This window comes from Abrus precatorius, unplaced genomic scaffold (assembly GCF_003935025.1).
Source record: "Abrus precatorius isolate BTA unplaced genomic scaffold, Abrus_2018 Scaffold8, whole genome shotgun sequence".
Taxonomy (NCBI): Eukaryota; Viridiplantae; Streptophyta; class Magnoliopsida; order Fabales; family Fabaceae; genus Abrus; species Abrus precatorius.
The window spans coordinates 38535579-38555733 of record NW_020874428.1 but is presented as its reverse complement, the minus strand read 5'-3'; the positions used below and the strand labels follow the sequence as shown (position 1 = coordinate 38555733).

The 20155-nt window shown below is 32.7% G+C and overlaps 2 protein-coding genes, 1 non-coding gene and 1 pseudogene across 3 annotated transcripts; all 4 read left to right on the top strand.

The window, feature by feature from the left end:
- Nucleotides 1–10039: 10039 nt before the first annotated feature.
- LOC113874859 lies at nucleotides 10040–11051 on the top strand (annotated as a pseudogene).
- Nucleotides 11052–16143: 5092 nt separating this feature from the next.
- On the top strand, nucleotides 16144–17445 carry LOC113874858 (protein JINGUBANG-like). Its single transcript, XM_027513071.1, has one exon. The coding sequence runs from the start codon at nucleotides 16144–16146 to the stop codon at nucleotides 17443–17445; it is 1302 nt and encodes a 433-aa protein (XP_027368872.1).
- Nucleotides 17446–18898: 1453 nt separating this feature from the next.
- LOC113848077 lies at nucleotides 18899–19969 on the top strand. Its single transcript, XM_027477457.1, has 2 exons — nucleotides 18899–18971; nucleotides 19517–19969. The coding sequence occupies exon 2, from the start codon at nucleotides 19537–19539 to the stop codon at nucleotides 19954–19956; it is 420 nt and encodes a 139-aa protein (XP_027333258.1). The 5' UTR covers nucleotides 18899–18971; nucleotides 19517–19536; the 3' UTR covers nucleotides 19957–19969.
- LOC113848693 lies at nucleotides 19223–19379 on the top strand. Its single transcript, XR_003501956.1, has one exon. It is a non-coding gene; the product is annotated as a small nucleolar RNA snoR137 (small nucleolar RNA).
- Nucleotides 19970–20155: the final 186 nt, after the last annotated feature.

The window sequence follows — 20155 nt, the reverse complement described above, 5'->3', positions numbered from 1 at the left end:
TTTTTCTGTCTATAAATTACAGACAAATTTTTTTGTCTATAATACAGACAGATTTTTCTGTCTGTAATACAGACAGATCTTTCTGTTTGTAATTTACAGACAGATGTTTTCATCTGTAAATTACAAACGGATTTAAAAATTCATCTGTAATTATTTACTGACGCGCATATTATAGACGGACTGTAGCTGTCAGTAAATCCGTCTGTAATGCTAAAATTTGTCTGTAATAGTGAAAAAATTCGTCTGTAAATCCGTCTATATTTTTGAGGTTTCTAGTAGTGCTTTTTGTATTGGATAAAACATTACTCAGTCATTACAACAGAAAAAGGAAACTGAATATCTCTTCGACCTGACACTAGGACGAAGGATATCCACACCCTTTCGACCTAATTAAAATAATTAAAAGATTAAGTCAATAATCAAGAAGAAAATAACTAATTACCTAAAATAATAAAAAAGCTAAGACATGGCTGAATCAGAAAACTCATTAGCCCAAATATTGTCTATAAAAGGAAAGTAAGAAATATATATAAAGGATTGACTTTTGAATATTAAATACCATTTATTACCCTATACTGAATATTAACTTCATAATCGGAGTGCCTTTGCAGGTACCCTCCTTCACGTCATAGCATAGAAAAATCTGGAATATTCTACGAAAGCTTTATACCAAGAAGAGCAACTATAGAAGACTAGTATATCCTTAGCAGGAACGTTTTTTGCGCCCATCGTGGGGTTCAATTTACCTCAAGTTCAAGAAGATATGGTGCTAATTAAGACTCAACAGGAAGGCCCCAGACAGCCATGGGGAATGTCGCGCCAACAAGGAGAGCATATACAGAATCCGCCTGTGTCGGAAGTTCTACTTGAAAGGGGAGATGAGTCTTTAGTAGTAAGGCAATTGAAAGAAGAAATGATGGAGATACAGCGTCTTCGAGAACGGGATGCTCTCGGGTTATCAATATTGCGAAGAGAGAACGCTAACTTGAGAAGTGAAATCAGGACCTCCCAAGTTACCCCTCTGGTTTAGGAACACGAGATGTCGTCCGCCCTACAAGAAAAGCCAAAAACACGTCAGCAAACAAGGACTAGTCTCTCGGTTGGACGAGAAAGAGTCTTGGGTCGAAGTCCTTTTCCCAATCGATTTTGGAAGCGAAATTACTGGATAATTGGAAGGGAATGACACTAGAAAATATGATGGAAGTTTCGATCCAGAGGAACATGTTGATATCTTCACTACTCAAGTCAGTCTATACACAGATGATGATGCTTTACTGTGCAAGATATTTCTGACATTGCTTCAGGGTCCAACCCTGAACTGGTTCACAAAGCTACCGCCTGCGTCCATTGACTCATTTGCAACATTGGTTACACGCTTTAATCTACAGTTCGCTACTAGTCGTCCTTATCAGTTGACCTCACGGGCTTTGGTCAACATTCATCAGGAGAAGAAAGAAACACTCAAAGCTTTTATGGAACAATTTGAAAAAGTGGCCCCCTCTATCCAGAACCAAAACTCGGCAGTTGTTGTACACCACCTCACAATAGTATTGAGGTCGAGATCGTTCATTAGCAGTATTTGCAAAAAACCTCTTATTGATTTGGATGAATTGCGCAACTAGGCAATTAAGTACATGCAGATGGAAGAGTTGACCGAGTTTAGCAAGGCCCTGGTCGAAGAGAATTTAAGGGAAGTGAGCATCTCAGGAACAAACAAAAACATAAAGGCCAAAAGATCGGAGCAGAACGACTACAGAGAGGGCCCAAATATTCAAGTTACACTACATTGAATACTAATCTGTCTAAAGTACTTGAACAAGCCTTGGCAACAGAAATACTAACAATCCCCCAAACGGAAAACACCCCTCCTAGGGCAGACAAATCAAAGTCCTGTCAATATCATAGGAATCAAGGACACACCACCGAAGAATGCACAGCCCTTAAGGATCACATCGAAGACTTGATAAACGTAGGACACCTTCAAGGCTTTCTAACTAGGCAGACAGAAAGGGAACACGGTCAATGGATTGAGCAACCAAATTGGCGTGATGATAGAATAGAGCGATGACATAGTAGATCAAGAGAATGGTCCCAGAAACATTGTGATGAACGAGAAAATCAACCACGCCGTGTTATTGACACTATCGCGGGAGGATTTGCTGGGCGTAGATCCACTAACTCAGCTCAAAAAAGACATTTGCAGCAGGTCCGTCAACATGTAAATTCCACATGGTAGTAATAGGCATTCTATCAAGATGAAATTCATTAAGGAATTCCGTGAGGATTTGGGCTTTGAGAGGTCTGCATGCCTCGAAACGGATATCAAATTGGGACAACTCGATCGCCTAAGCCATCATTTGTCCGGCTAATTCTGGCTTGTGCAACACTTTTGCAATTGGACTGTCTATTCAAATCACTATCTTGTGGCACTGGAAGTAGTGTCTAAGTCACCGTGCTGTATGGACCAATATCAAGACTGCTTTCTCCATTAATTGGTATCAAGGCTGCTTTCTCCATTAATTGGTATTTGGTCTCAACATCATGTAGTGTTCGACTAATGAAATAAATAAGTGCTTGTTATGGAATCTCCTGCAAGAGGACCGAACTAATGACATTGTCTGATATCCCAAGGTACACAATTAGGTCTAAATCAATTTTAGGCTTGATCAGAATAGAAGGTGTTGCTAAGTTGGTCTTGAATTGTTGGAAAGCAGTCTCACATTCTGTGGTCCATTTAGATTTCTGTGATTTCCTAAGGAGATTAGTGAATGGCCGAGATTTCTCTGCCAACTTTGAGAGAAATCGGGATAACGCGACGATTTAGCCAGTTAGTTTTTATACTTCTTTGACAGTCTGAGGACTACGCATCTCAATGACTGCTTGACACTTATCTGGGTTCGCTTGAATTTCCTTTTCTGAGAGCATAAATTCCAAGAATTTACCTCTAGACACACTGAACGTACACTTGTCGGGGTTAAAATACATTCCATGTTGCTTTGCTTTTGAGAAGACATCATTTAGATGTGCTATATGCTCATCAATTGATGTAGATTTGACGACCATGTTGTTCACGTATACTTCCATGTACCTCTTGAGCTGTTTTGTGAAGATTTTATCCATTAACCTTTGGTATGTTGCACCTGAATTTTTTAAACCGAAAAGGCATGACCCTATAGCAAAAATTAGCCAATTCTGTGATGAAGGTTGTTTTTTCTTCGTCTGACAGGTACATCCTGATTTGATTGTATTCGAAGTATGCGTCAAGGAAACTGAGAAATTTGTCTCTGGCCACTCCATCTACCAAGGTATCGTTATTAGGCAAGGGTAAGCATCTTTGGGGCATGTTTTATTTAGGTCTGTGAAGTCTGTGCACATCATTCACTTTTTATTTGCTTTTTTTTACCATAACTACATTAACTAGCCATGTTGAATATTGCACATCTCTGATGCATTTTGTCGCTAAAAGATTATCACTCTCTTCTCGAACTGCTCGAGCCCGTTCTCTTCTGATTTTTCTCTTTTTCTGGGCAATCGGCTTGGCTCCCTTATGGATTGACAGCCGGTGATACAAGAAACTCAGGTCTATGCCAGGTATATCCGTTGCCGTCTATGCGAACAATCACTACAACAAAATCATCATTAGTGACTGCTGTTAGTGATCAAAAGTTTTTGGTCACTGTAGTGACTAATTTAGAGACCAAAAATATTATTAATAATGATAATTATGTTTTATCTTTTAACGACTGAAATATAAATCGATTTTCTTAAAAATTTAACGATCGATTTATCTGTCTCTATTACTGACCAATTTAGAGAATAATTTAACATAATTGTTAAAAATATTTATTAATTAATTTAGTGACTAAATTAGTGACAAATTTTTTTTTAGAAAATTACAAGTTGGAATATTCGGTTAGTAACTGATTTAGAAACTAATTTTTCAAATAGTAAAATAAAAAATAATAATAGTAGTAAGGATTCAGTGATTTTTTTTTTAATTTGTGACTAATTTTTTTCGTCATTATTAATAACTGATTTATGATTCATTATACCAAAAATTTATTAATTGACATAGTAACAAATTTAGTGATCGATTTTCTTAGATAATTAGCAACTGATTTATCAGTCACTAGTAGTAACGCATTTCGACACTGACACATGACTTATTAAAATAAAAACTAAACAAAGTTATTAATTAGCGTAGAAAATAAATTAGTAGCTAATTGTATAAGAAAATGATCAATTAAATTTTTTATTTTATTGTTTATTTAATAGTATTTATTACTAAATTTTATTTACTAACAAATATAAATTTTATTTTATACTTCATAATTTATATTATTTAAAATAGTTATACAAAATTTTTTTGTTAATTAATAAAATTACACCAATTTATTTATTTTCTTAAAAAGTCTTAATTTTTCTATTTTATTTTATCAAAATATCAATCTTAATTTTTAATAAAAAAAACATTGATCTGTGAATTATTTCACTTAAGAAAAAGTCATATATTAACTTTTTTATTAATAAAAAAATAAAAAATTTCTTTAAAAACTCATATGATTTTTATAAATATATTAATTTATTTATTATTATGTTGAATAAATTATTATAATAAAATAAATGATTAGCAACTGATTTATCAGTCACCAGTAGTGATGCATTTAAAAACTGACAGATGACTTATTAAAATAAAAATTAAAACAAAGTTATTAATTATCGTAGAGAATAAAATAGTAGCTAATTGTATAAGAAAATGATGAATTAAATTTTTTATTTAATATTATTTATTACTAAATTTTATTTACTAACAAATATAATTTTTATTTTATACTTTATGATTTATATTATTTAAAATAGTTATACAAATTTTTTTTGTTAATTAATAAAATCACACCAATTTTATTTATTTTCTTAAAAAGTCTTTATTTTATTATTTTATTTTATCAAAATATCAATCTTAATTTTTAATAAAAAAACTTTGATATGTGAATTATTTTACTTAATAAAAAGTCATATATTAACTTTTTTATTAATAAAAAAATTTCTTTAAAAACTCATATTATTTTTATAAATATATTAATTTATTTATTATTGTGTTGAATGAATTATTATAATAAAATGAATGATTTAATATATGCAATAAGATAACTAATTCAACAAGAATAATCAAATACACATGTAATTAATATAGTACAATTTATCAATCAGATATTTTAATATAATTAATCAATAAAAAATTGAAGTAATTATTATTTTTTACTTTTTAAATTTGATAAATGAGTTTTTTATTATTATTTTAATTTTATTTTTACAATTGTATTATTCAAATATCCAATAAAATAGAAAAAATTATAATTAAAATTATATAAGTAATACTTTTCTATAAAATGAAATCAAAATAAATAAATTATCATATTTAATTTTTTTTTATTTCTCTCTAAATACCTATTTAATAAGCTTAGATAATTAGTTTGTTTAGTATAAATATTGTAAAATATTTCAAATTGCAAAAACATAGTTACACTTCTTAAATTATATTTTTATTTTAAATTTAAAATTAAAATAGCATACTTATATATCCAAATCAAAATTTTAAATTAAGATGTGTATCATAATATTGAAAGAAAAAAGAGTGAATTAAATCCATTTTATTATTATTTTTTAAAAAAATTATAAATTATTTTAGTTTTTACTCTTATTATTTTAATATTATCTTAAAATTTTTATTTGTTCATAGATCCAATAATATAGAACAAAAATATACATTTATAAAATAAAACTTTCAAAATTAACTTTTGTATAATTATAAAATACAAAAATTATTCAAACAAAAATAAATTTTAAAGAAAATAGTAATTTATAATTAAAAATATTAAATTAATTAAAAAAATAGGGTAAGAAAAATATTAAAAAAGTAAAGTTTATAATTTTAGATGATTTATTAATTAAATAATTATAATAAAATAAAATAGTATAATAATTATATAGAATAATATTTTTTTTTACTTACCAGCTAGAACCTTATGTCCCAAAACTGATGAATCCTTTGTCCTATTATCCTCCTGCTACCTACTTTATCTTTTGCTGTATCAATTCTTTAGTCATATAATCTATTAGCTTTTCAATCAATAATCAATCTTCTTTATTTTTCCCTAAGATTATCTCTACTACCCACCTTTATCGGCACTCTATCTTCATTCTCAATAGGACTTTGCGGGTGGGAAGTGAGTTCCGTCTCTCAATGTAAGGTAGCAAGATTCTACCCTGTCTTAGTGTTCTCTTTGTTATTCTCTCACGTCCTTTACTCTATCACTTTGTTATTCTCTCGTGTCCTCTACCAGGTACATACATTATTTTATTTTTTTTGCTAAAAATCAAAAGAACAATGTTTGATAAATATTTTGTACTCATGAAATACATGTTTCTATGTGACTGAACATCAGATTTGCACACAGATTTAACTTTGCAGAACTCCTTTTGGGACTTTGGGTTTTTACATTAGAGTGGTGCCCTGAGTTGATTGACTCGTGTTAGGAGATTTTAGCAAGTAAACCTTTTATTTTATACTAAACACAAAGTTGTCCTACTGAATACAGGTATGATATATTCTCAAAGTGAAACAAATACAGATTTTTGGTGTTCCCATATGAAGTAGAAATAAAAATAGTTAACTCTTATGGTGTAGTTTTTCCAAGGTTCTTATCATGTATGTATATGAATACAACTATGATATATTCTCAAAGTGAAACGAATTCATATTTTTGGTGTTCCTATATGAAGTATAAATGCAATATGTCTGTCATTTCTTGAGTTAAACTTCATTATTTACATATTTTTCACTTAACGTTATATTTTTAAAAGTTTTAAAAGTCAGAATAGCATTTTATAATGGCAGCAGAAAACAATGTTATTTCCTTGTGTTTAAGTTGATCATTGGTGTTTCTCCTTATTGTTTTGGCATTTTAATTGAATTCATTTTTAGCAACTGTATTTTAACCAACTTATGTTGTAATAATCAATCAAAATAGTTTCATGTTTTGGCAGCGTGATATTAGTGTCATCTATCAATTTTAGCTTCATTATTACTTTGATACTCATTGGTAATTTCTAATCATATTTTAAATGTGTATTTGAATCAATAGTTTTGATAAGAATGAATATACATTGGAGATTCAGCTTTCTGTGCCTTGATGACAATATTAATATAATTAGTATTACGATTTGGTTCTAGTCTATTGGTATTTCTTGTATAAATGAAGTTGACACAATAATTACTTCCCCCAAACTCAATCCAAAAAGAAAGCAAATTCCTTTTTTTCCTTACCTTGCTTTTACCTTTTTATATTATTTGAAAATTACATCAAAAGATCTGTTTGAAAGAGGCATTGTAGATATAAATAGAAATCTTAATCTTGTACTTGTTCTTGTATGAAATGATTCCTTGGTTTGAAATCTTTTTGGTAATTTATAATTATTTTTTTAATCATCAATAATGATCTGAGTGGTATAAACTTGGTTTTGCAAAAGGGAGAACCACGACAGGGTTTGTTTCAATTGATACTATTCAGTGCATCAATCTATATTGCTAAGAAATGATAATGTCATAACATATTATCATGTCAACTATTGAACTTCTTACTTTTCCCCTTATTCATGTAAGGGCCACTGAATTTCCCCTTCCGCCTTTAAAGTTTTTTTCTTTTACCATTATATTGATAAATAATTGATCATCATTTATTAGTCACCATGTTGTGCAGCCTTATTTATGTTGCCACTTCTCTGTCCCCCATTTAGAAATAAAACAAATTACAAAAGCATCTCAAATACAACATTTTACATAGGAAATGTCATACAATATTTGCTTTACAAAGTGCATCTTTTTATGCTTAGCAAATTTTATGGATATGCTAACTTTGGTTTAAGATATGAATTTTCTGCTTTCTTCATAATGATTGTTCTGTTGCATTTATCCCCAAATAATTAATTGATTCTGCTTTCCTGAAGTAAAACTAAAGAATGTTTATCTTTCAAGTAATGTGTTCATTCACTTTGGTGGTTATATTGTAATATCTCATGACGATTGTCAATTTAAGATAATATATCCTTCTGTGTATTTGAGACTTGGAAAATGAAAAATAGGAAAGTTCATGGTTCTCTTTTCTGCAAAATTAGAAGTGGTTACTAATCACGTGTGCGAGTATAAGGCTTTGTTATATAAATACTTAAGTGAGTTGCTTGTAAAAGTTAGTTTTTTTTTTAATTATTGTAATTAGGAGAGACTCTCTTGTTCTGTTCGGAGTGTTAACTCTGAGAAAACCTTTTTAATTTAACTCTATCAGCATATGAACATAAATATGCTCCAAACCTTAATATATACTTTTCTAGCATGCAGGGTATTGAGAGAAATTTTGAAGTAGGAATAACGTCAGCCAATGCCGTGATAGTAACATTTACTACCTATTCAGTATCAATTAGTTCTTCATCATTAAATCCCTTAGTTAATTCTGACCCAACAACATACCCCATATGTAAGTGTCTTTTTATTGTTGTTGTTGTTGTTATCATTTGTATTAATGACAAAGATAATAAGTTTTAGGTATTTGTCAATGATTTAGGTCCATAATAGAGATAACTTGGTTCACAATCAATTTTTATACCACTTGGCATGGGGTTCTAAGAGAAAGGTTCATACTTGGCCTAAATACTTTGTCAATGGTTTCAAGTTTCATACAAAATAATGGAGTGTCGAAAAGAAAACTATAAATTCTAGAATTTGTGTTAAGAGTGATGATGAAAGTTATTATTATAGTGTCATCAAAGAAATTATGCAACTTGAATATCTAGGAGAACCAACCAAATAATTAGTTTTATTTAATTGTGAACGATTTGATTATGTAATAAATCGTGGTGTGAAGGTACATAAAGAATATGGCATTGTGAAAGTTCATCATTCTAGAAGGAATTCAAAATATGATCCATTTATACTTGCAACCAATGCAATACAAGTATATTTTTTTGCCTTATCCTGAAAAAATAAAGGACAAACTTGATTGGTGAATTGTCATTAAAACCAAGCCAAGAGGCATTGTTGATGATCAATATACATTAGGAGTTGCATTTCAAGATACAACAACAAATGTGAATTCTGTACTTAATGATGAACTACTTGACTACTTAAGAGATGAAGAAGGTGAATACGAAGAAGTAACAGTTAACATTGATATGAATAACAATGATGATATGAAAGAACATGACATAAAAGAGGACAAAGAGGAAGATGACTTTGAAGATGATTGTGAAAATTGCTCTGATTCTACTAATAATTATAAATCTGATGATAAGGAGTCAAGTTTTGGAGCTAATAGCAATGATGGAAATGATAGTGAAGATGACAATTATGATATGTGATGTTTGAATTATGGTTTTTGTTTCTTACAATAAAATGTAAGAGATTTTTATTCTTATTGTATTTTACTTTCATTAGTAATTTCATTATATAATTTGTTTTTTGATGATATTGATTTTTGTGTTACTTATAGATGTCAGACAAGGATTAAGATAAAGCAAAATCTTCAAAAAGTCATCCAACAAAACAACTAAGATCACCAATAAATATTGCTCCCACTACTTTTCTGGCATCAATTTCATCACCTATTGTCTCTCTTACTACTACTTCATCTCCTAGGGTATCTTCAATCACTCCACTTTCTTACAACCATCTACTTTTAGTCAATCTACTCATTATGGAGTCTCACAAGCACAAAATTTTCTACATAGTTTTCAATCTTCTATCCCTTCAACATATGGAGAAGTTGCGCTTGGATCAAGTGAAACTCGTGATGTATCAGAGACGCAAAGTAGTAGTACCAAGCTAATTTTATACCTTGATGGACAAGGATAAATGTTAACTTTTAAGTTATTCTAATATGTTGAATAAACTTTTATCTATATTTATATAATATTTATTGCAGATTCTTACCTTCGTACCCTGCACTTAATGGTATAACTGATATCTTCAAAAGTCATATATTGATCCATGGCCATCATAGAAGAATGTGCCATCTTTGATAAGAGACAATTTGTAGAGTTTATGGTAAGTGTCTTATACGAATTATTTCTACATAAATTTGATTTTTGTATTTATTTTAATTCGTTGTGTATATTTTATTATTGTAGAAAAAAATTTCTATTTGTCTACCGAATGATAGATGGGCAAGAAGAAATTTTGAAACGCGAGGTGTAGTATTATTGAAAAATTCTCTTAACAAGGTCCATGCTACAATAAATAAACCAAATTGGCTTGGAGATCATGTTTAGGATGGACTATGTGAACATTGGACAAGTAAACAATTTAAGAAAAAAAGCACACAAGCAAAAATAAATTGAGCATCTGATTGTGGAGGATTTGGAGGGTCACTCCACACTAGTGGTTCTATTATGACTTTTCAACATAGAGTTGATTTGATTAGGTTTTGTCTTTATACTTTTAAACTTTATCATAAAATTTGTTTTGTATCATAAAGTAATTTGTATTTTATCTCTATACACATTTTGTATTAATATGTGTTATTGTATTTGTCTTAGACAAAGTTAACTATAAATGCTTTTATTCTATCAGAGTTATTTCATCACACACACCAACGTAAAAAGGATAAGACGTGGGTGGATAAGAAATCTGCGCATATAGATGTAAGTCACACTTTTGTGTAATTTAAATTTGTTTTTAATGTATGATTTTTAAGGCATTTATCTTATATTACTGTTTCTAACATGCAGAATTTACACGCACGTGAGAGAAAGCAACACAAACATCATCTTCTCAAGGAACCCCTCCACCGAGTGAGTTAGATGAGTGGCGTGACGTAGCTGGAACAAAAAAGGGAAGAATATATGGCCTTGGATTGGAGTCCACTATGGTAGCTGGGAGACCTTTTTATCATGGTTCAAGTTCTTCATTATCTGAGTGCGTACGAAAAGAGAAACTTCAAGAATTGAAAAAGAAATTAGAAGAAGTTCAAACTGAAAGGATGACCTTCGTACTAGGGTAACAAATACTGAAAGAGATATTCAATTAAATAACCAATTGTTACGAAAAATGATGGAAAAGATAGATTTGTAATGTAACATCCCGAATTTTGTAACTATATATATATATATATTGGTTTATTAATATAAATATATGTGGATTGCTATATGTTGTTATGTTTGATCTATATGATGATGATGTGAATACGTGTGTAGAAATATATATATATATAGATAAGTCCGTGAGTATAAATGTATATGGTTTGTGGTTAGATTGAAATTGTTGAGTATGATTGAAATTGGAATGAAAATAGGCTAAGTGTGCTACAGAGGCATTCTTGCTGTAACGAGAAGACCCTGGATGAGAGGACTGCATCTGTTGCGTTCTCAATACAGCGATAAAGCAGAGGAAAGGTGTTTTCTGGGTACAGTCTCGTTGTAGCGAGATTCTTTAAAAAGCGAGATTTTGCAGAAACCAGAGTGCAGTTTCCTTTGAGATTTTTGTTATAGCGAAAGGGATGGCTCACGACTTAGGGAGTATTTGAGGGGTTTAGGGCTCGGGGAACTTTATTTCCTACCCTTTCACTCATCTCTCTTTGGATTTTCTCTGTCATCAACTCATTTTTACAAATTAAATTACCTCTAAATTCATTTGGGAACTAGATTGAAGGTTGAAATCACGTTTGGAGTGTTTGGAGGTAAGTTTGAGTTAGGGTTTTCGATTTTCGTCCCTCTTCCTTATTCTTTTGATTTCTCATAGAGTTTTTCATGTGTTTATGATGAAATTTGTTTGGGGAGCACGTTTGTCGTCAATTTTGTGTTTGCGTCTTCGATTTGATGTAAGGGAGACTCTACCCTATCTCATTGTGTTCAAATTCATTATTTTGCTATGTGTTGTAATGTGAATGGTTAGAAATATGTGTGTCTTAATCGAATTGATTTGATTGTAGTGAGATTGTGATGGAAAGGTTGTGTAGAATATAGTGTGTTGGATGGTGGCTATTGTGTGGATGAAATGGTGATGAAATTGGATGTTTGAGTGTAATTTGATTGAATATGGCATACGTGCCATGTGTGAAAGTGAACATTAGGATGTGATTGAAAATGTGGGTAATTGTTTGTGATTGCATGCCATTTGTTAATGAGGAATTATATGAAATGGTTGAATATGTATGGAAAGGGCATGTCGATTGTGATTGTGATTGTGGTTGTGTTTTGAAATGTTGAAAAATTATGAATGGTTCAGTGATACACTAGGAGTGTGGAAGATGGGGTGGCCTTGGGAATAGAAGGTGGTGGTGATACCAACAGTGAGTATAGGTGCACCACAGGCCACACACTCTCCACCTAACTCGGCCTCTGGCTAACACCTTTGCTTGATGAGCGTAGTACCGCACACGTTGTATCCGTGGAGCGGGAGCTATCTGGCGACCATCCATGGTATGAACTGAGTAAGTCCCTGAGGTTGAGGGCATTAGGAATTTGTGATCATAGTGCTATAGTGAGCGTGACTACGTGCAGTGAGTACACATGTGATTGTGAAATGATTGAGAGTGCAGTGAGCATACCCGTGTGTGAATTGTTTGGTGGTGCAATGAGCACACTTGTGTATGAATGAGAATGAAATATTTAAATGATTGCCTGGTGTTTGTCGATGAATGAAATGAATTATGTTAGAAATGTGTGGAAGCATGTCAGGTGAGACTCTATGCTTGTGTGTGTTTGATAATGTAGAGTACTCACCTTACGTTTATTTTTCAGGTGATCAAGATGATTAACATCGGACTCAGTGAACGGGAGGGATGGAATTGCTATAGGACTTAGAAACTATTTATGAAAATTTGATGTATTTAATTTGGTCCTGTAGCACTTGTTTGATGCAAACTTGTAATCCTCTCTTATTTTGGAAATACTTTATTGAACCATGGATTGGAAACCCTTTTTGTGAAAATTTTTATTATTCCCGTCTTGGTAAAATTTATTTATTTATTTATTTCAGAAATTAAATTAAGGTGTTACATCCCTCCTTCTAGTTTACAAATAATGCAACCTATTCGTGAAGAAGCAACAAATGGAGAGTCAGAATCATAGTCAGAATGAAATATTTAATGTTTGTTACCTTATATTACTTGACATATCTTTTTCTATATGAGTTAAAGACTTATGTAGTGTGTATGCAATTAAAGACTTTAACAATTTGTATTGTGTTTTAGAGACTTTTTTATGTATTATTGTGTATGGTAAAAATGTCCCTATGTTTATGAAAAATAATGATTATTATTGATGATATATCTCTTTCTATCAGGTTCAATTATGATTAATCAGTTTACACATTTTAAAATTAACATATTATTATTAACCAATTTTGACACTAAAAATCAGTCTCTATATCAATTTTGAAATCGGTTGTTAAATCAGTCTTTAAAATCTGTCACTAAATAAGTCTCGTCTCTAAATTAGTCTTTAAAGTCAGTCACTAAATCGATCTTAAAGGTTAGTCACTAAATTCGTCTCAAAGTGCATCACTAACTTCGTCACAGAATTAGTCTCTAAATCGGTTGCTAAAGTTTGTCACTACTTCAGTTTATAAAATCTGTCACTAATTCAGTCTCTAATTTTAGTCACTAGTTCGATCTCTAATTTTAATCACTAAGTCGATCTCTAATTTTTGTCACTAATTCAGTCTCTAGTTTTAGTAACTAATTCGATCTCTAATTTCAGTCACTAATTCGGTCTCTAAATTATTGCTAAATCCATTGTTAACCATTAGCCATCATATATTTAGCGACTCAACAATATCAGTCCAAAAATTGATCATTAATTAGTTTAGCAACCAAATTTTTTTTATTAATGACTGAAAAATTAGTCGCAAATAACTATTTTTCTTGTAGTGAATTTGGCGTGGTTGATGAATACTTCTCGAATTGCCTATTGTTCATCTTGAAATAACCCAGCTACTAAGTAAGTGATCTAATCAAGGCCTTCTTCATAACTAAAAAGTTTTTTTTTCTTCATTAGGCTTGATGGAAATTGTTACGTGAAACTCAGCAAAACCAGGAAAAAAAACAATTCTAAAAGCCAGATGCCCTGGACATCCATAATGAAGAAAATTATATTGAAGGTCAAGCTTGTTTTTTTATCAAGCCTTGTTTTACCATCTCAATTTAAGGAATGAATGAATATTGTTTTACAGTTCCAACTTATTTTGTCTATGGTTTTTTTTTCCTTTTGCCGGTTTTTCTGTCTGCAATTCATCCTCTGATTTTTTGCTATCTAATTGAAGTTTCTAGAAATTTTCTTTTTCTTTCTTTTTATTTTATTATTATTTTTAGTGATTTATAATTATTTCTGTGCATTTTTTTAAAGATAAAATATCAAGTTTATTGAATTGTTGTGCCTTAAGACTGCTGTGATGACCGGCTCTCTCTTTTATTTTAAGATTAAATTAAGTGCCGGTGGTTGGCAATTGAGTTATATTAGCGTTTTCTGTTCTGTAGGATGAACTTGTGGTTGACCTTGGCCTTTTGAGAAATGAGATGTATAGATTAACAACTGGATTGGTTGTCGCCGTATTCAAAGTGAAACAAATAGTTGATTTCTCTTTGAAAAAGAGAAGAGGGACAAAAATATAAGGTAGAAGTGGGGGATCATGTGTTTCCTCATTTTCCCTGTATAACTCTCGGTAAAAGTCAGTTTATCGATATAAAATTCTTGGGAAGAAGTTGAGTTAGAGTAAATTTCCTATTATTTTGTGTTCCCTTCGTTTTCTGAGTATGAACCTTGAAATTATTTAAATATTTGTTTGATTGAAACAGTATTTTGACAATTTTCTATTTATGCATTATCCATATATAGAATAAATCTGCATTTCGGACAAAATCATATGCAATATGAATTATTAATGGTTCCATTAACGTAACTGTAAAAATTTACTATATACCGAAAGGCCAGAAGCTGTTGACCCAAAAGAGCCAATAGATGGAAACTTGAGTAAATTTAAAATGGTATTTGACTAAATTTAAAACATAGATATTTTTACTTCTATTTACATATTTAACGAGAGACTTAAAAATTTGAAGGTATGAACAACGTTAAAAATATAATATACTACCGTTAAAAGTGTACATATATTCTCTTTTATTTTATTTTTCTATAACATATGTTGTAAAATTTGGTTACACGAGTATAATTTTCCATGAGAGTGTGCTGTATTGGATGTGCGTTGCGTATACAATTTTAATGTCACGCGCGACATAACTCTCCTAATGCGATTGTTTCTCAAAAGGTAACCTTCCATTGGCAGTTAGTATCATGAAAAACTAGCAAATAGCATCGATAAAAGAAAAAGAATCCAGCTAGGCTCGCTGGTGAAACCAAGAACAAGTAGAAGACTACAAAAACCGACTTTATTTTTACTATTTTTATTTTCATAAAAAAAGTGCCATTCTACAGAGTGAAGAGCGTGCGGTCTCTCTTCTAGACTGTATCTATATGACTGCATGTGCAAAGCGTATAATTATACGACAACTTGGACTCTCGCAACCATATCCAATCCAGTCAAGCGACGCGTATTCTACACTCTCCACAACTGTCTAATGAGCTTCCAACAAAGAGAAAGAATTCCCAAATTAAAAAAAGAAAAAATAAATATATATATATATCAGATTTGGCGGGATAATATTTACCGTAAACACTGTATTTTGAAATTATAAAAATTGTTAAAAGTACAGCGATGACATAACCTTTAAGTAGTGTTTCTAAAATTGTGATAGCAGGCAATCATAAAATTGTCTGATCGCATTGAATTCAAGCTTTGGAACCAATAGAAAAGAGAAGGAACGTTAATGGACCCCACCTATCAAATTGATTTCGGCATTTTCTCAGGGATGCTCCGGCAACACAGTAAATGCTCCTCTGTCTCCGTACAGACTACAAAACCGAATAAAAAAAGAAGGCTTCGTCCTTGGCATGAAAACCTCGGACACATCGCACCCTCCTCATTCATGCCTTTTCCTGATCCCATTCCCACCCTCTTAAGCAAAACCTTACCTTTTGAATTGCTATCTATCAACACCTGCTACGTTATCTAATATTCTTCTCAGAAAACAATTAACCATGCGGATCCAGTCGTGGCTAGAAACATGCTCCTCCGCCACCGCCACTCACAAATCAACCATCTCACTCCCCAAGCTTCGATCCCCACACAAACAACAACATGCATCTGAATCAAGCGTGTCCGAAGCACCCACTTCCACTTCCTCTCTCCAAACCAACCCCTCCATACAAACCCTCCCATCAGTTCCTTCTCTCCAAAACCTCTCTCCACAAACCCTCAACACCTCCGTCACCCATCAATGCCTCACCTCCCTCACACCCCACCCCTCTCGCCCCGTCACCTCCCTCGCCGTTCACAACAACCTCCTCTATGCCGCCACCGAGCACCAAATCACCGTCTATGATCGTTACACCTGCGCCAATCTCCACACCTTCGACACTCCCTCTGGCTCTACCAAGACCATCGCCTTCTCCCAAAACATGATCTTCACCACGCACCAAGACTGCAAGATCCGCGTCTGGCATAACCACAAGAACCACCGCATGTTAACCACTCTCCCCACTGTCAACGATCGTCTGCGCCGTTTCCTCCTCCCCAAAAACTACGTCACCGTCCGTCGCCACGATAAAAGGCTGTGGATTGAGCACGCAGACGCCGTCACGGGCCTCGCCGTCACTAACGGCGTCATCTACTCCGTTTCGTGGGACAAGACACTCAAGATATGGCGGGTTTCTGATCTTCGCTGTGTGGAGTCCGTGAAAGCTCACGAGGACGCGGTGAACGCGGTCGCAGTGTCCAACGATGGAACCGTGTACACCGGATCCGCGGACAGTAGAATACGGGTTTGGGCGAAACACGTGGGAGAGAAGCGGCACGTGCTGGTGGCGACGTTGGAGAAGCATAAGTCGGCAGTGAATGCGCTGGCCTTAAACGACGACGGTTCGGTGCTGTTTTCGGGATCGTGTGACCGTTCCATATTGGTGTGGGAGAGGGAGGACAGTGCGAATCATATGGTGGTTAGTGGGGCTCTGAGGGGGCACCAGAAGGCGATACTGTGTTTGATCAACGTTTGTGATTTGCTTCTGAGCGGATCAGCTGATCGGACAGTCAGGATTTGGAAGCGCACTTATGATGGACGGTTCTCCTGCCTTGCTGTCCTCCACGGTCACCGGAAACCGGTGAAGTCCTTGGCGGCAATTCCAGAGTATGGTCAAACTTCCCCTAACGGCACCGTTTCAGTTTTCAGTGGGTCTCTTGATGGAGAGATAAAGGTTTGGCAGGTTTCTATTACCAGTCAGTCACATGATCCATCCAGAACTGAATTGCTAGAAGCGAATACAAATCGAAGGGAAAAACAATGAACACTAATTGTACTCACTATTTTTTTGTTAACGAAAAACCATGTATATGATGATGACTTCTGCCTTTATTTTTCTGATATTGGCAAGGCTATAAAATCATAATCCATTCATTTTCTGGTTGAAATTGTGGAAGTGATATGTGTAATCAATTGCACCTATGTTTCTTTCTTCTTTTTTCTTCAACTTAGTTAATCTTGAAAATGTAAAATATTAAGAATATTTCTAATTTGTAAGAAGACTCGAGTAACTTTTTTACTTTCGATGAGTTGTAATAAAGAGTACATAGTTACACGATTTTATTCTAAACTTGCTTAAGATAATTTAAGTTTAAACTGAAACATTCTACTCGCCGTTATTGTTAGATTTAGCCAATATTAAAATCTTAATATGGTGCTATATACAAAATAAAAACGAAGATTCAACAAAAAAAAAAAGAAGATTAAACAAACATAATACAGTTAGATATGTGGCTCTAAAAAAATGCTTTAGAAAAATAATCACAACTCAGTCAACAAAAGAAAAATATTTAAAATTACAAGTTGAGAAGATTAAAAAAGTGCAAGTTTCAACTAATTCAAAATTAATTAAATCTAAGGGAAGGTGTTACTATGTAAAGCTCACGTTAATGAATTAACAATATATATAAGGACATATTAAATACTTTTACTTTAATTTTGTTTATACATATTTTAGAAAAGTGAATCTCTTAAATTTAAGTCTAAACACTGCACACATAACCTCCGCCCTAACTTGCTATTATTATAGTTCAGAAAGCAATACTATTGCTAGCTTTGAAATTCTATTTATTGAGAAAGAATGGTTGTAGCTTTTTTTTCTTTTCACATACTTGCTTATTAAGACTTCTCGTGCCGGTTTTGACTAATTTAAACATTTATTTTGTCGTCTTATGCGTGTAGTTTATTCATATTTCAACTGCATTATTCTCTATTTATTGTATTTTATAAGTTCATAAATAAGTTTAAATTAAATTTTTTTCTCATCCAAAAGATTTGTTTACAAAATTAGTAATGTTATCTTTATATTATCAGTTATTTTAAATGTACTACTACCACTACTATCATTTTTTTTTCTTGTTTAATAAATAAATTATTAACATTCATTTATAAAACTTAGAGAGTATTTTCTCATAAAATAATATACAAATAAAAAAATTCGACCTCAATTATTTTTAGTCAGTCTCTTTTTTTTTTTTTTTCAAACAAGAGAGGATTGATTACTCATATTTTATTGCTCGTTGTGTGTAAATCTGTTGGTCAAGCAAGGGTTTGTTATTTTTTTTGTCAACGTGGTTAGAATTTCTTAAAGAATAGTGTTAATATGATTTTATTTCTTTTAAAGCCCATTTCGATGGACCCAAAAGAAAAAAAGCCCATTTGCTTATCTGTTTCATTTATAAAAGCAGAGGCAAAGCCCCTAGTAAGTCCGATAACGGGATAAACCCTAGCGCCGCTGGGCCAGGGGGAGGTTCATCCGAGTCTCTGTTTCGAAGGCGCTTGGAATTTCAAGTATGTCTTTCCCTTCAATCGTTACTCCTATTTTCTTCAACAATCTGTTTTGCAATTTTCGCTTTCGATAGGCGTTGCGTTCTTCGTCAGTTGAAAATGCCGAAGGACGCGTCAACGGAAGCGTATAATTATTTCAATGTCGACCTCTTTTATATAACACCTACGCATTATTACCATCGTAGTCTGTTCAATGGTCGCGTTGTGCCATTCCTTCCATAGTTTTTTTTTTTTTTCAATTTAGTTTTTGAATGGTTGCTTCTTCTGGTGAGCTCTCCCTTATTATTTCCAGTGGGGAATGTTCATGTTTCCGAAGCATATATAAATAAATTCATCTCGAATAACCAGTTTTAAACAGCATGGTGTAATCTTCTCTAAGTTACACTACGCTACCTGTCTCCTGGTACAATTAATTTCATAGTTCTATTTTCAAGTTCAATTTATGCACCATAAAAGGATTAAATAAACGAACAATGATATTAATTAAAATTCAGTAACAGGAATTGTTGATTTTTAATAAAACCTAATGCCATGTTATTGACCTGCAGTTAAGTGAAATTTGGTCGAAATGGAACTGCCTAAAGTGACAATACCCAACCCTGTGCCTAAACCATCGCAGAAAAGGAAGCTTCCAACGGCGAAAGAGTTGATATCGCACTACGAGTCCCAGGGTATGGACTCGCAAGAAGCTTCGATGAAGGTCATCGAAGATCTTCAAAAGGCGCTGTTTGGAGTGATATCCTCTGGAAGAGGTAAAAAAGACAAGCTATTAACCGAGTCTTCTAGAAAAGTTGACGCAGTCAATAATAGACTCACTGTTCTTGACATGAAGCTTGATTCCAAGCCTGGTTATGTTGAGACTTTTGCCATTGGTCTTGTTTCTGGCGCTACTCTCAAAGGAATTGGGGCTCTCGTGCCTCATATTCTTTCCCCTGTTGCTCAGATTTGGAACTCTGTCTCCGCAGCCACTAAATCCTCTCCTCAATGATGTTTTAATTTCTCAATGTATAATTATTGTTGTACAATATTTTTCAATGAAAAAAAACTATGCTACCATTTTTTGTCTACAATTTCTGTTCCCAGACATGGATGTCACAGAAAGTAAGAGAGATAGAACTTAAAGAAATTCAATATAGAAAGACTTTACAATCAATATCAATATAAACATATTACCACTTGAACTGTCA